The sequence below is a fragment of the Crinia signifera genome, chromosome 2, assembly GCF_055691185.1.
Source record: "Crinia signifera chromosome 2, ASM5569118v1, whole genome shotgun sequence".
Lineage (NCBI taxonomy): Eukaryota > Metazoa > Chordata > Amphibia > Anura > Myobatrachidae > Crinia > Crinia signifera.
In genome coordinates, this window is record NC_139218.1 from 263,945,518 (window position 1) to 263,960,716 (window position 15,199).

The window sequence follows — 15,199 nt, forward strand, 5'->3', positions numbered from 1 at the left end:
TTTATCATCAGTGTGATCTAAACAGATGGTTTTGTTTGTATCATCTTTAATAGTAGGCGCAGTAGCAAAGAATCTCTGCCTGCACAAGGCTCTAATGAACCTATTAAGCTCTATGAACAATTCGAAGAAATTTGGTGTGGAGGTAGGAGCAAATTTCATGCCCCTGGAGAGTATATTTTCTTCCACAGTGGTTAAAGTTCTCGAGGATAAATTAAAAATGCCGGATGGAACTACTTGAATCGTTGATTTTTGTTTCCTCTTTCCTCCTCGTTTGCCTCTTGATCTAAAGCCCTTGCTCTTTTTGGGGTTCTGGTGAGTGGCTGATAACGGTTGTAATGATGGTGATGGTTCTCTGGTGTTTCTGGGGTAAGGGGTTCCCCCCTTCCTCTCCCTAAAAAAGGTCTCTGATGGTGTTGTTCCTCTCTATCATTGTGATGGTAATTGTTCCTATTTTTTCTATAGGGAACTTGTCTCCACCTTGGGGATGACGTATTGGTCTGTTCATGGTATCTACCTCGATTGTTCCCTAATGGTTCTAGATTGGATTGTGAAATTTCCTTGGGTGCCTGTCTATCATGTAATTTAGTATGGGACTGGTCCCGTGGTTTATATGATCTTATGTGGCCCTGTTGCCGATTACGGGGGCCCTCTCTTGAATTCATTTTATTATAGTTTCTAACTTGGTTTGAACTATAATCATATAGGTCTCTCTTGAATTTCTTTTCTTTTCTCTCCACTATCTCTCTCTCATATGTCTCCAGTCTCCCATTTACATTGAGCTCCTTTTCTTTATAATAAGGTTCATCTTTAAATTTGGCCAATTTATCTTGAGTATCTCTAATCTCTTTTTCAATCACTTTGAGTTTGTTCTCTCTATAATCCACTAGTAACTGCATCAGTGCAAAGGAGCATTTATCCAAAATATTCTCCCATTTGTTTAATAGATCAGGATCATCCTGAAAGGACAGAGTCTTTGAGATTCTCAGGCCACGGGGGATTTTGTTGTTCTCAATGTATTTAGTCAGGGTGGTTTTATCCCACCAATGTCTGCATTCTGCCTTTAATAATTCCTCCAAGTGGCCTGAGTTTTCCAAAAACTCCTCCTGAGGTGATTCTATGGGTTGGTCCTTTCTGCTTTCATAACTTCGCAGTAGGTCCAACCTCTTTTGTAGTCTGTCAGTGTAGCTAGTTGAATTCATAATGGCACAAACACACTATCCCAGCAGCTCAGAGACAGGCAGAAAAATTGGACAAAGCAGCAAAAGATTCTGAGCGCTATGGGCTAATGTGTGTGTGCTGTGTGCAAATGGCTGCCCTCTAGGAGGGGGTTGCCGCCCCCAAAAAAGCAAGAGTTTACAAAAGAAAAAGAGATACCAGTAGGCGCCTCTTGCACACAGGTATACAATTTATTCAATAAACAAATCATACAAACATTATTTGCATTATTCAAATTAATGAACACAGTATAATGAATAGATAAAAAATAAAATAAAAAATAAAAATAAATATAAAAATAAAAATAAAAATAAAATCAAAACATGAAAAATAAAAATAAAAAATAAAAATAAAAATAAATAAATAAAAAGATGAAAAAGAAAATACAAGGATAAATACAAATATAAAAATGTTATTATTAAAAAGCATGTGCAGTATTAGCAGCTGTTTAAAGTGCAGTATATAGTTACCAAGTCCTGGTTAATTGCTTTCTTTTCATATGCGCATATGAAGCCAGGAAATGATGTCCCAATTGGGGGATAAATCACCAACACTTCTTGGGGATAAAAGAAAGGCTGTAGAGTGACCCAACAGGGTATTTGTAATCCACAAAGGTGATTTTCCAAAAGCTTTGAAATACCAGCAGGATGGGTGGTGTGACACTGTGGTCGACACTTGTGTCGATGAAGGCGGCAGCTTCAGATCTTGTATAGCAATAATTGCTCTGCAATAGATTTTAGTGAGGGAAAAGTAGACCACGCCAAATGCCCTGCGTACTGTGTCAGATGTTATCAGAGCGGCTGTGCCGGCCAGACAGCCAAACACAAGCCGCTGGACACTGACGCGGGCAGAGGCTGTTTGGAAGTATCGGTCTCCTGCGCTCCACCAGAGACACGGGGCAGCTGTATGTTGCAGAAAGTTCAATAGCTGCTGCCGTCTTCAGCACAACGCCGCTGCTGCGCCTGTAGGTGGTTACCAGGGACCGATGTGAGATGGTTATAATAGGGCTCAGTAATTGAGATTTACCTCCAGGTCCACTGGTTCAAATGGCGGCAGTGGGGCTCCTGTCCAAGACGCGTTTCGCCGCACTACGGCAGCTTTTTCAATTGGGGATAGGAAGTGCAGCTTTGTGGGCTGGTTTTATACCTGGATTTTGTACACAGGTGTGTGTGGCCAGTTGTCCAAGGCTACACAATTAGCAGCTTCATTTCAGTGTTTCACTTTATGAGTCAGCTGCAGCAATCATTACAGCTTTCCTATTTGGCTATTTTCTGCACAAATAGCGATATATTCTTTTGGCACATGCTTGTATATATGAAGAGTATATAATTACAATAAAGAGGGTGGAATCAACATAGAAATAAAAATAAAAATAAAAATAAATATAAAAAATAAAAAAGAAGAAAATCAAAATCAAAAACAAAATAGGAATAATAAATAATAGAAATAAAAATAAATAAATAAAGATACATTTAGGGCAACAGAACTTTTTCCATATATAGTATATCAAATAAAGTTGCTGATACACATAAGTCTACACTATGTGCAGACCTTTCGAGGGCGCGCAGTGCGTTTCCCATTATCTTTTGATGTGTCCGTAAGGTACACATATTAAACATTTATTCATATCCAGGTTTAAGAAAAGCCACACTGACAGACCATTATTGGAATCCTTCATCATATAAGATGCACCTTTTATATAATATTAAAATGTCTTGTATCCGACTGTGTTCAAGCCTGTAGACAATCATCACTACAGGCAAAAGGCATCTTAAACATATCAATATAGCTAACTACAGCCGACCAGTAAGCGTGTATTATTGGTCCTCAGGAGTGCTGCTCATCCGTATATCTTGTATTTACCTAAGGCTGGCTAGCCTTACCTGCAGCGGGCACCCGGGGCAGTTGGTATCAGGACGCTGGGAGAGCCGGTATTGTACATTTTCTCTCTCTCTCTCTCTATCTATCTATCTATATATAATCTTTATCTTGCTGTACGGTCCGGCACTGCCCATCCTCTTAGTCGCAATACTTAAAATGCCCAGGTGCCCATCACTCGTCAAACCGACTCCACACAAATAGCGATATACAAACAGATGTCACTCCGGGTCTTTGTGGTGAAAAAAAGTAAACTGCTTTTTTTTCACCACAAAGAGGGGGCAGTTGATAGTCCCACTGTCACCCCTTGTCTTTATCTCTCCAGCCCCACAGGCTGCAGAATAGATGCTGTGCGCATGCACCTATCTGCAGCCTGAGGGGCTGGGGACATAGCCAGCAGCTCAGAGAGCCACTAGCGATGCCGCCACAGCAGCGATAATGGGGCATGGTCTCATTTAAATAGGCCAAGCCCCTATCGCTAGGCCACACCCTGAAAAAAATTGGGCGTGCCTCTGCCGCACAACAGATCCCTCCCCCCCCCCCCCCATTAGGGCTGCTTCAAGATATTTCCCGGGCTGGATTTAATTCCCAATCCGCCCCTGCGGGATACTCAACCTGTACATACCATTGCTCGAATGCAATCCGCAGGTGAGGGGCATAGGGAGCGCTTTTGACAACGTGGGGTTTAGAGAGAGGGGGCCGGATAGACCGCTGGCGGCGTGGAAGAGGACGGGCAGAGGAGTAGTGTAGCGCTAACGAGGGTCAGCGGTGGTGGCCGAATTGTTTAAAACACTGGCCAGCCCTCTGATTGGCTGAGCTCTCTCTGGCCATTGTTTTTTTAACAATTCTGCCGCCATCGCTGACCCTCACCGCCTGCTAGCGCTACTTCTTTCCCCATCCCAGCACCCACACACCTGTGTGCCCTGCCCGGATCCCAGCGCCCGAACACTGTAGTGCTAGCGGGCAGTGGGGGTCAGCAGTGGTGGCAGAATTGTTTAAAACATTGGGAAGCCCTCTGATTGGCTGAGCTCTCCACCGCCGCCCACTAGCGCCACTCTCTGCCCGCCCTCTTCCAGCACCCGATGTGCTTTCTCAAGATGGCATGTGACATTGTGTGCTGAAAGGGGGCAAGTTTTGCACCATAAGATGTGATGGGATCAATGGACATCGCACTTCGATGTCGCATCGAATCTGATTGCATAAGTGTATGGGTAGCATTAGAGTTACAGGGGTTTATTTATAAATATGGAAGTTCTATTGAAGATATGATGTTGCGGTACTTATTTCCTAGCACGGCGCCCGCCGGGTTGATCACATGCCTTAAGATTAAGGTACTTAAGGCATGCGATTGACGCGATGGATGCGATTTTCTGTCAATCACAGGTTTAATTGCCGGTAAAAGAGAAAATCGCGTGGATCGAGTCCATTGCAGGCCATTATAATGGGCCGCGATGCGACTGACGCGATCAACGCGATTTTCCCATAGAGAATAATGTTAAATGATTTGAAATCGTGAAGTTGAATGAAGTTGAAATTGCGTTGATCGCATCGGTCGCATGCCATTATAATGGCATGCGATGCGATCGACGCGATTTTACATAGGGAACAATGGGAAATGGGCCAATATGGCCAATTTCTCATTGTATATGCCCTCTCATGGGTATAAAGTATGGTTAATGCCCCCCATTGTTAACGCCACCCCACTATTGACGCCAACCCGAAGGGCGGTGAGCGCAGCGAGCCCGCGAGGGGCGGCAGTACGCGTCCTCCGACCTTTTCATACCCCCACTATCCACGTCAGCGTGGAGTTGATTTTATAAAGTGTGGCGAGCGCAGCACGCCACCGAGCCTGAAGCGTGGTCGTAGGAAGCGTACCGCCGCCGCTCGCCGCACTTCGGGTTGGCGGCAATAGTGGGGTGGCGTTAACAATGGACGGCCATTTCACCCATTGGGGGGGGGGGTTTGCTTTTAAAATGGGGGTTTTGGGGGCTTTTTACATTGAAATCAATGTAAAATTGGGTCTCAGGGACCATTTTACATTGATTCCAATGTAAAAATCGCGTAGATTGTGTCGATCGCATCGCATGCGATTTGGTTGGCATGCGATGCGATCAACGCGATTTTTCCGACCCGATTAATACAATCAAAATCGCGGGCGCTGTGCTAGGAAATAAGTACCGATGTTGCTATGGGCAACCAAACAGAATCTGCTTATTATTTATTTAGCACATTGTACAAGATTATAGATGGAATCTGATTGGTTGCCCATAGCAACATCCCATCTTCAATAGAACTCCCAGCTTAGTAAATAAACCCCACAGTATATTTGGAAATTAGATTCTGTGCCTAAGCTGTCATTCATATATTCATAAAAGTTCAGGCCCTCATACACTAGTCCAGTGGTTCCCAAACTTTTTGAATCACGGCGTCCGAAAGTAACAGAATTTTTTTCACGGCACCCCTAGGCCAATGGTTTCTTATTGAGACATTTAAAAAATATATATAATAAATGAAGTAAATTGTATTTATACAGTATGTCATCATTAGGGTTAGTTATGTGGTGAGAGAGAATATGCTTCTGTTTGTCCACATATTTTATAATGGGAAGCCACCAGCAATAGTTTTGCCTATTACACAGTTTGTGAACCACTGCACTGGTCCAATTTGGGCCGATATCACCCGGATCGGACCGATAATTTGTCCCAAATTTCATGTGTTTGACATCCCCCTCGGGGCCAATTCACAGCCCCATGCCCATCAGACCTGAGCCTGAGGTCAGACCTGCTGCCCAGCCGACCTCCGACTCGCCCCCCCCCCACAGGTGGAAGGGAACGGGGTCGCATGTGATGCATCACATGTAAAAAGACCGCATGTGATGTATTGCATGTGATCCTGCCATCCGGAATGGTCGGTTCAGGGGGTGAGATGACCATACACTGCTGTGATACATCGCAATAGTGTCATCACTGAGGTTTTTACTATGGGCGGTATTCCAATAAGGCTGATTCGCCAGGTTTTTATGGCGATTTTGTGCTGTAAGGCGAATTTCTGACTAAAACGGTGAATCACCCTATTCAATGACAAGATGGCGAATACATTTCAAGGTTTTTTTCGCCATGATTCACCGAGTAGCAATCGCTATCTTTTTATGGTGAAGTGGAATGTGAACTTTTAAAATAAAGTGTTTTGTTTTTTACAATTGGTGTCCAAAAATCTGGAATTTTATTCTGAGGAGGGGCATGCTATTTTTATTCATGTGCTGTAAGCACATGAATATATATTTAATTAAAACATTTTTTTTTTTACACAGACCAGCCAGCAGGGGGCCGGGGCCGAGCCGCTCATTAGATATTCATATATTCACTTCACCCGATCATTACATATCCATGATCGGTAGTGAATATACCCGTCCCCTGCTGGCACCCCCGGGGGGCAGCCTGTGCTGCCTGGCACCCGGGGAGCCCACCTCCCCCCCACAAACGTTCTGGGGCAGGCAGGGAGACTTCCATCTCCCTGCCTGCCACCGTCCTCAGGCTCCCTGCAGCGTCCGCCGCAGGAGCTCAAATTCGCCAGTCAGGGGCAGCGAGCCCCTGACTCGTTGAATACCGGAGCCGGCGAGGCTCCGGAACGCAGCGAGCAGTGGCGAATGTGCAGCGAATCCTAAACAGGATTCGCTGCACGTCGCCGGTATTCACATTGAATACCGCCCTATTTGCGTTAGCCTATCTCTCTAGAAAGTTTATTGGGCTCTGCTGCTGATATACATATTTATTACAACAGACGGAAATCTTTAGTAGAGTTTTTGCTAGCTCAATTTCTAAAACATTTGTTGCCTTTCTGCATAGTTCATTTTTCTAAATATTCTAATTATTATGTTTTATTATTATTTATTGCATGAATAAATATCAATTTAGAACTACTATGTGCTGCAGTTTGGAGCATACAAAATGTTTACACGTGAGAATTATTTTACCATCTTATTAATTTTGGATTATTTATAAGTTATAAGGTTGGGAGCTTTTGTCGCTGTCACAATTCCCACTGTCTTTTGCTCCTCTTCAGGAGCTTTTCTTTGTTTCTTTATGATCGAGCTTACTGGACTCAACTCATACCAGCTAATAATAGCTGGATTGAGTGGGCAGAGCTCCTAAGAAGCAGCTGGTCCATAAACCCCGATTGACTCATGGTTATTGTCAAATTTGAAGAGCCGCAGCCTCTCTTCTGTTGGCACGGGTATCTGATGCCTAGTCCCACCGGCCAAAGGTGTGTTCCCAGTGAAACACATCTCTACAATGTGGTGCTGCTCCTGCTAGACCACACATCACACACGCGTACATATTGTACACGCACACACACACAGTACACCACGTATGCACATAACACACACATATATATAGGTAGCGCACCTCACACACTTACACATTGGACAGATACACACAACAAAACACACACATAACACACCACATGCAGTACAACACAAACCCATATACAGTACACTACAACACACACCCAAGAACAGTACAACAAACACACACTTAAACATTGTGCAAATACAGAAACACACAGAACACACACACTTAAGCATTGTCAGTATACGCACAGCACACTACACGCACATATATATGTAGCGCACCTCACAGTCAGCAGATACACATAACACAACACACACACACATAACACACCACTCACGGTACAACACACACCCACATACGCTACAACACGCACCCAAAAACAGTACAATACAAAGAACACACACAAACATTGCACAGATACACACAGCACACTACACACACATTTATACGTAGCACACCTTATGCACTTACACATTGGGCAGATATACACAACACACACACATAACATACCTCTAACAGCGCAACACACACCCACATTAACCACACACACCCAAAAAACAGTACAACACACAAAACACATACTTAAACACTGCACAGATACACAAAGGCACAACACACACATACTGTATATACATAGCACACCTCACACACTTATGCATTGGACAGATACATACAACACAACACACACAACCACATACACTACAACACACACACAAAAACAGTAACACACACAAACACATCAAAAAATAATTTGCCGTTTATTTAACAGTCTGTACCGGCTAATAAAAACTGTACCTAATGTACCGGCTTTTCTTTTTTTCCCATATCCATCTCTGCGCACCCCGGCCAGTTGCACTAAGAAATCTTTGTCCTGGCCAATGCACCCGTTGATCAATACAAAGTGGGTACACTGCACTCACCCTGTGAGTCAGTTGGATATCAGGCACTGCTCTGCCTTAAGGGTTTCCCAGACTCTTTTGGTTCATGGATAATGTTTGGTCGATGGGCATGAGCGCTGCATGTATTTGTTTGAAGTTATTAGTGTAAGAAGTTGAAGAATAAGACTGAAATGAAGATTTGTCACGTTATAGTGTACAATTTACTCAATAAATTGTGAAATAAATATGTGTACATAGAAGTAAAATCAAGAAATGAAAGTAGGATTAAAAAATAAATTCTGATTCAAACTGATAATTGTTCGGGTGGGGGCGAGTTGCGAAACCAATCTATAGGTGGAGGGGGTATGGATATTGTGGGCATAATTGGTGTTTGGTACACCTACAGGGGGTACCCAGATGATGAGAAATTTTCACTTCAGTGTCACTATAGGGGTATTTCCAATTGGGGTTCAGGTGGTCTTTTAGGGGTCCCTTTACAATTCCGTTGGTCTCTTCTCCTGGAGCCTACGGTCTCCCTCAGTGATTGACTATCATTAAGGGAGACTGTAGGCTCAAGGAGGAGAGACCTACGGGATTGTAAAGGGTCCCTGAAAGACAACCTGGACCCCAATTGGGATTCCCGCTATGGTGACACTGTGACCGTGACACTGTACTGAAAATCCCATCAATTGAGGACCCCCTGTAGGTGTACCAAACACCAATTATGCCCACAATATCCATACCTCCACCCACCTATAGATTTTTTTCGAAACCCACCCCCATCCAAACAATTATCAGTTTGAATCAGAACTTATTTTTTAATCTTATTTTTATTTTTTTATTGTACTTCTATGTACACGTATATATTTTTTCACAATTTATTGAGTAAATTGTACACTTTAACATGGCAAATCTTTATCTCAGTCTTTATTCTTCAACTTATTACACTCCAAACCTTATCAATGCACCCATTTATGATTGCGATGGCTGGATCGGTGTATTGGCCCGGTGGGTTTAGGGAAGAATTTGGCCCATTGCACCCGTTCCCATATATATTTATTTATTTCACTCAAATTTAACTGTAGCGGACCCGGAGGGAGGGTGGCCGGCAGTTGGAGGATCTTTATTAGAGGTGTCTCAGTCAGTCTCTCTCAGTCTCACACTGTGACTGACTGACTGAGCGCAGGGAACTGTGCGCCGCTCAGCTCATCTGCTGTACCCGCCAAATGGCTACTCAGCAGCCAATAGGCTGTGTGTATAGGGTAGCCAATGGGCGCAGGCGGCAGTGAGCCTAAGCCAAATGCCGGACGTGCAGGAGGACCATCGGACCCTGCAGATTACCGGTGATGTATAGTGCATGGCAGAGCGGGTGGGCAGCGGTGGTTGACGAGCGGCGCTGCCACGACATATGATAAATCATGGCGGAAGCGGCTCCACTCGTCACTCACCGCTGCCCACCTGCTCTGCCATGCCTCTATTTAACAGAATGTCAGCCTGCCTGCCACCATTAATTGGTGCCGCCCTGAGGCCCGTGCCTCAGGGGCCTAGGCACAAATCCGGCACTGTATATATATATATATATATATATATAAAAGGACGATTTCCAAATAATTGAAAACAGGAGGCGGCACTCAAAAAAACGTGGATAACTTGTATTTAAAGCATAATAGTGAAGAAATTGTCAGTTTTACATGGTCAACGGTTTCGGAGCTGACGCCCCTTCCTCAAGACCACTGACATAACTCAAAACACAGGGAACACAAACGTGAAGTGCAAAACAGAAAAACAGATTGTAGTAACACAGTGCATTTAAGTAGGGAAACACTTACGTGATACCGCAGCAGTGTTGAGCGCGGGAGACGGCTGATTACAGCGTGTGCGGTCACCTGGCTGCTGACATCAGTCAGTTGTCCTGGTAACCGGGGTAGCGTCCGTCCCTGCGTGTGGACGGAGGCAGTGAGGGATCAAAGCTGTCTTAAGAGCGCTTTAACCCATGTAGGGAATGCGCATATCGGTATGTGAATAGTGCAGGTTAAAGTGTATATGCTAGAAAAGGTAAAAGCATGTTAAAAAACACGGAGCTGAACTGACCCCTATATATATATATATATATATATATATATATATATATATATATAGCGCATACATATAGTAAAGCAGCGCTTATATATATAGCAAAGCAGTGCTTTACAGAGAATATTTGAACATTCACATCAGTGTATAAAATATATATATATATACATATATATGTAGTGAAATCCAAATACTTGCATAAAATAACCGCAGCTAATGGATTCACCAGGGGCTATTTCATTAGCTCCCTATATTTTGCACTTATTGTGAATTATACTTCGACACGGCACCTAAAGCATAATCCGTGAGAAGCGGAAATCGGAACAGCTCTTGGAGACGCGCTAACACATGGGAGCTTATCCCATTTCACATGCGTTATCAGCCGTAAATGGGTAATTATTTTGGCATTGAGAAATGGAATTGAATAGCCCAATAATGACCAAATGGCTAAAATTGCTATAACAGGGTGTTTATGGGGGCTAAAATGCATTACTAGGATACCAATAGTAATGCATAATTATTATTGATATTATTATATGCAAATAGACTACACTTCCAGCAAGGAGGCATGCGACACTGGGATAGGATATTGCTCTGTGACTGTGACTAGTGTTTAGAATGACTGTGAGGTGAGCAGATGTCAGTCACTTTCCTCCTTCCCCTGGTGGAAGCTGGGGAGACATTAGTGAGTAGGATGCTGATAGGTTGTACCTGACAGTCTGGCAGCTGCTGCTGCTAATTCAGCACAGGGCGAGAGGGAAGGAGAGAGACGGAGCAGGCAGCTCTGCAGCGACACGGAAGTATCTCTGGGGCTCTTTGTGCTGCTACTGCTGCTTGCAGAGTGCAGCACAGGAGACGCTGAGCGCTGCGATCGGGGACTGCGTTGTACCGGCCGGCGTGCGCTGCTGCTGCCATGTGAGCGGTACTGGAAGAGTCACCTTCCCCCTGGACTACTATGGACACCTTTGACTTGGCGTTGCTGCAGGAATGGGACCTGGAGGAGCTGTGGTGAGTACATAGCAGGGCCATTGCCCGCTACAGTATACAATGCGCTGCTGGGGTTCTCACTTTCTGTGGTGGCGGCAGGAGGAAAGTGAGCAGCCTCCGGGGCAGGGAGTTACGTTTCCAGAGATGCCATTGGTGCTGCTATAGGTAAGCGCGGTCCTCACAGAGATGTGCCCAGTTCCTGATACGCACCAGCAGTGGGCGCTGTGCTACTGAAAACTGGACCACTGGGGGCAGAGAGGTTATCATTTGTTTTGTAGCTGCTCCCACCACCATCGTGACTCAAAATGCGGAGAGGGTCAGATGGCAGCTATACCAGAATATAACCAGATGCATACTGTACTATACTGTAGCAATGTTTGCAGATTTTCTTTCTTTGCTCAGCCAAGAAAGTACTCAGGAAATAGTAGTTGTACAAGTCTGATTTCTTATTCACTAGGTACACATTGCACTAGTAAATGACTTAACATGTGTAATGGCCAAAGGGCCCAGATGTGTTTATAATGCAGCCCACACACGCGCCGATGCCGGCGGTGCGATGCTGTACGATGGGGTGCGCGCTCCCGCGGCACCTCATCGTACAGTACAAAAAGTATGTGCTTGCACATACTTTTTGTACTAGCTTTTTCTAGCACAGCATCGCATCGCATGCACATCGTATGCACAAGGCATACGATGCGATGCTGTGTGTGCTAGTTAAGCCCACAACGCACGCTGGAATCGGTGCGTGTGTGGGCTGCATAAGTGTACACATAGGGGGCATAGATATGTTTGTGTAGAGAGTTACACAGACATGTTACTGTATACCTCTTTCACATCGCGAACCCTGGTCAGACCTGTTTCCGGCACATTCACATTAAACCCAGGTTATAAGATTTGGTGCTTTCACACCGCACGTTCACCCAGGTAGACCTGGCAACAACCTGGGTCTGATCGTGGTTATTTTGGCGATGTGAAAGGGTTTTTAGTGTACAGTATCACAGACCAGTGGTGGGACTTGTGGGTGGTGAGCTCAGGTGTGGATCGTATTGTCGACATCACTTAGGTCGGCAATCATTAGGTTGACACTGTTGGGTCGACATGGTTTTTTTTTAGCCGAATGTCGACATGGACACAGTTGGAAGTCAACCGCAGCCCCTCGCATCGCTCGCTACGCTCACGATGCCTCGCTGGGCTCGCACACTATTTTATTCTCCCACCACGCCCTAGTGGATGGTAGGGCATGAAATACCACCTGTCGGTACATGTTGGCTCAAAAAAACAGTAAAAAAAAACATGTCGACCTTCCGACCTGTCGAAATAACCCGTGTCGACCTAAAACCATGTCGACATTGTCCCATGTCGACCTCGGCACCTGTTGACCTTCACCCATGTCGACCTAGACACCTGTCGACCTTGCCACCTGTTGACCCAACGGTGTAGACCTAATGACTGTCGACCTAAGTGGTTTCGACAATACGACCGTATCCCATAATTTGGACCCCCCTCTTTCATCCCAACCCAAGTTCACAATATGCAACATGGCAGAGGGTGACGGGGAGGCAGAGTGTGGCAGGGAAAAACAGTGGGTGAGAGGCAGGGACTCACTCATTACAGGAGATATCCACATTAAAGTTTACAGGAAACAGCTTGCTATACCCAGTTCATAACACTGCAATATCAGAATAAACTGTTACATTTCATCATTTTATTTTGGAATGTGTTTGTAAAGTGTTTATTATACAAATAATAAGCATAGTTATCAATAAGTTTTCTGGTACTTATATGTTAGTTGGGCGCCCACTAAGCTATTTGCTTAGTTTTAGGCATCCGCTCGCCATGCTTCCGGCTCGGTGGCTCGCTGCGCTCGCCACACTATATAAAATCAACTCCATGCCAACATGGATAGTGGGGGTATGAGCGTACTAACTATAGTGTGCACCCAACTAACATATGTACCGGTTTTCTTTTTTCATAACATTTTGGAGAAACTTCAGTTTCTTTATTATGTTATAAATTGTTGCTATGTACTAATAGCCTAATACAGAGGTTTCACAGAAATCTACAGCAGAAAGATAATTAGAGCTGCAGATTGAAGTCACATTATCAATGGGAACTGCGATGTAACTCCTATGCACCATTTGCATTTCAGTTTGGCTCTGTAAAGCTGGATACACACCTAAAGATGAATCTGTCTGGTGGTACCAAAAATCTAATAATATATGGGAGCAAATGACAATTAACCATTAACTTCCAAATGCTTAAAAATGGACAAAAACAATTGTTCAGATACATGACCATTGTCTGTTTTTCAGTGTTTGGGACCAAATTTCGATTCTCATATGCTCCAATCCATTAGCAGATGTTTGTTCTAACCAGATAAATTGGACAGACAAATCTGTAGGTGTGTACCCAGCTTTAGTTTACACCATCTTCAAATGGTATAAACTGCTTTCAACCTATGAGGCATTCATTCACTTTTGTCCATATTTGTCGTATCAGCCATTTCCATTTTCCATGCAATTATGTAGAAACTGAGGTTTCTGCATAATCTTATGGTTTGTGGCTATGTACTATTAGCAGGAAGCAGGACATTTCATACAAATTTTCCTCATTTATGGACTATTTGAGACACATTAATGAATACATAAGCTTGGTGGTGACAAGGACAGCAGTAACATTTGAATTTAAAATAAACCATAATATGTTTGCTCGCAAAGATGCAACGTAAGTAAATAAAAAAAAAACGCTTACATTAAAATTTTGCCTATTTACTCAAAACTATTTTTCTCATACTTTCATGGCAGCCCCACAATGGGTTAAATCCATTAAGTTCTGGTATACTATATACAGGAAGGCTTGCCACGTTTCAGGCTGACATGGATAGTGGGGGTTTGAAATGGAGGCATTTTCCAGTATGTAACATGGAGCACTGGCAAATGCATCCTTTATTGTGCATGAGACGCATTTGCGCACCGCACCCCCCTTTGTGCACTAGAAGCACGCACTACCGAACCCCTAACCAGGGGTGTAGCTACTATAGGTGCAAGGGGTGCAGCTGCTATGGGGCCCAGAGCTGAAGGGGCCCATCCTTACTGTCGAAGTAATATGTGTATCAATGGGAGAGGATATGGGAGGGGATAGACCTGAGCACAAGTAACACTAAGTTGTATTGGTAGTATCGTAGGGTCTTGTTCTGAAATAAGTTACCACAGTGACTTTACATCAATTTAGCCATATAATTGGTAGATAGTGACGTGGCGGTGCTCCCCTGAGAGTAAGGGTAATGTATCGAAAGTGAAGAAGAAAAGTACTCTCTTTTGTTTGGGGGCACTCCTTAAATGTCAAAAAAAGGGTTTTTAATAAAATTTAACTTTTAATGGTTACGTTAAAAATGTTTTTTGGACATACAGACAGACATCAAACATTAAAGATGAACAGTTGAATGATATTGAATATTATAGAATACATTTGTATTCAACTGTTAATTTAAACCACAGAAGTAGCCTGATAGGAAACAGTAATGATCAGACAAACAGGGCTATTTATTGTAAATCAGCCGAGTTTTCAGATTCAAATTCTCTTGTTCCTATCATCTGTGGTAAGGAAGTTTTAAGCGAAATACATATCAAAATAATAGGCCAGAGAGAAATTGTTCTTCTCTGGTGCAGTCCGGATGTTATCCCTTTTAGCCTAAGCAGTATCGGATGAGTCAATTAACAATTAATTAGTTATGCCAAACTGCTTAGTGTGACAAAGTTAGAGATACAGAGCCAATCTAGGTATATGATTGCATAGGTAACCATTACTAGTGAGGGG

The 15,199-nt window shown here is 43.8% G+C and overlaps 1 protein-coding gene across 2 annotated transcripts in view; it reads left to right on the forward strand.

The window, feature by feature from the left end:
• The first annotated feature begins 11,014 nt into the window (after nt 1–11,014).
• The window catches only part of AFF3 (ALF transcription elongation factor 3), a 361,456-nt gene continuing 357,271 nt past the window's right edge, over nt 11,015–15,199 (forward strand). For both annotated transcript variants that reach the window (XM_083168505.1, XM_083168508.1), the window contains exon 1: nt 11,015–11,404. In XM_083168505.1, coding sequence (XP_083024631.1) covers nt 11,352–11,404 — 53 coding nt within the window. In that variant the 5' untranslated portion in view covers nt 11,015–11,351. The remainder of the gene's footprint in view (nt 11,405–15,199) is intronic.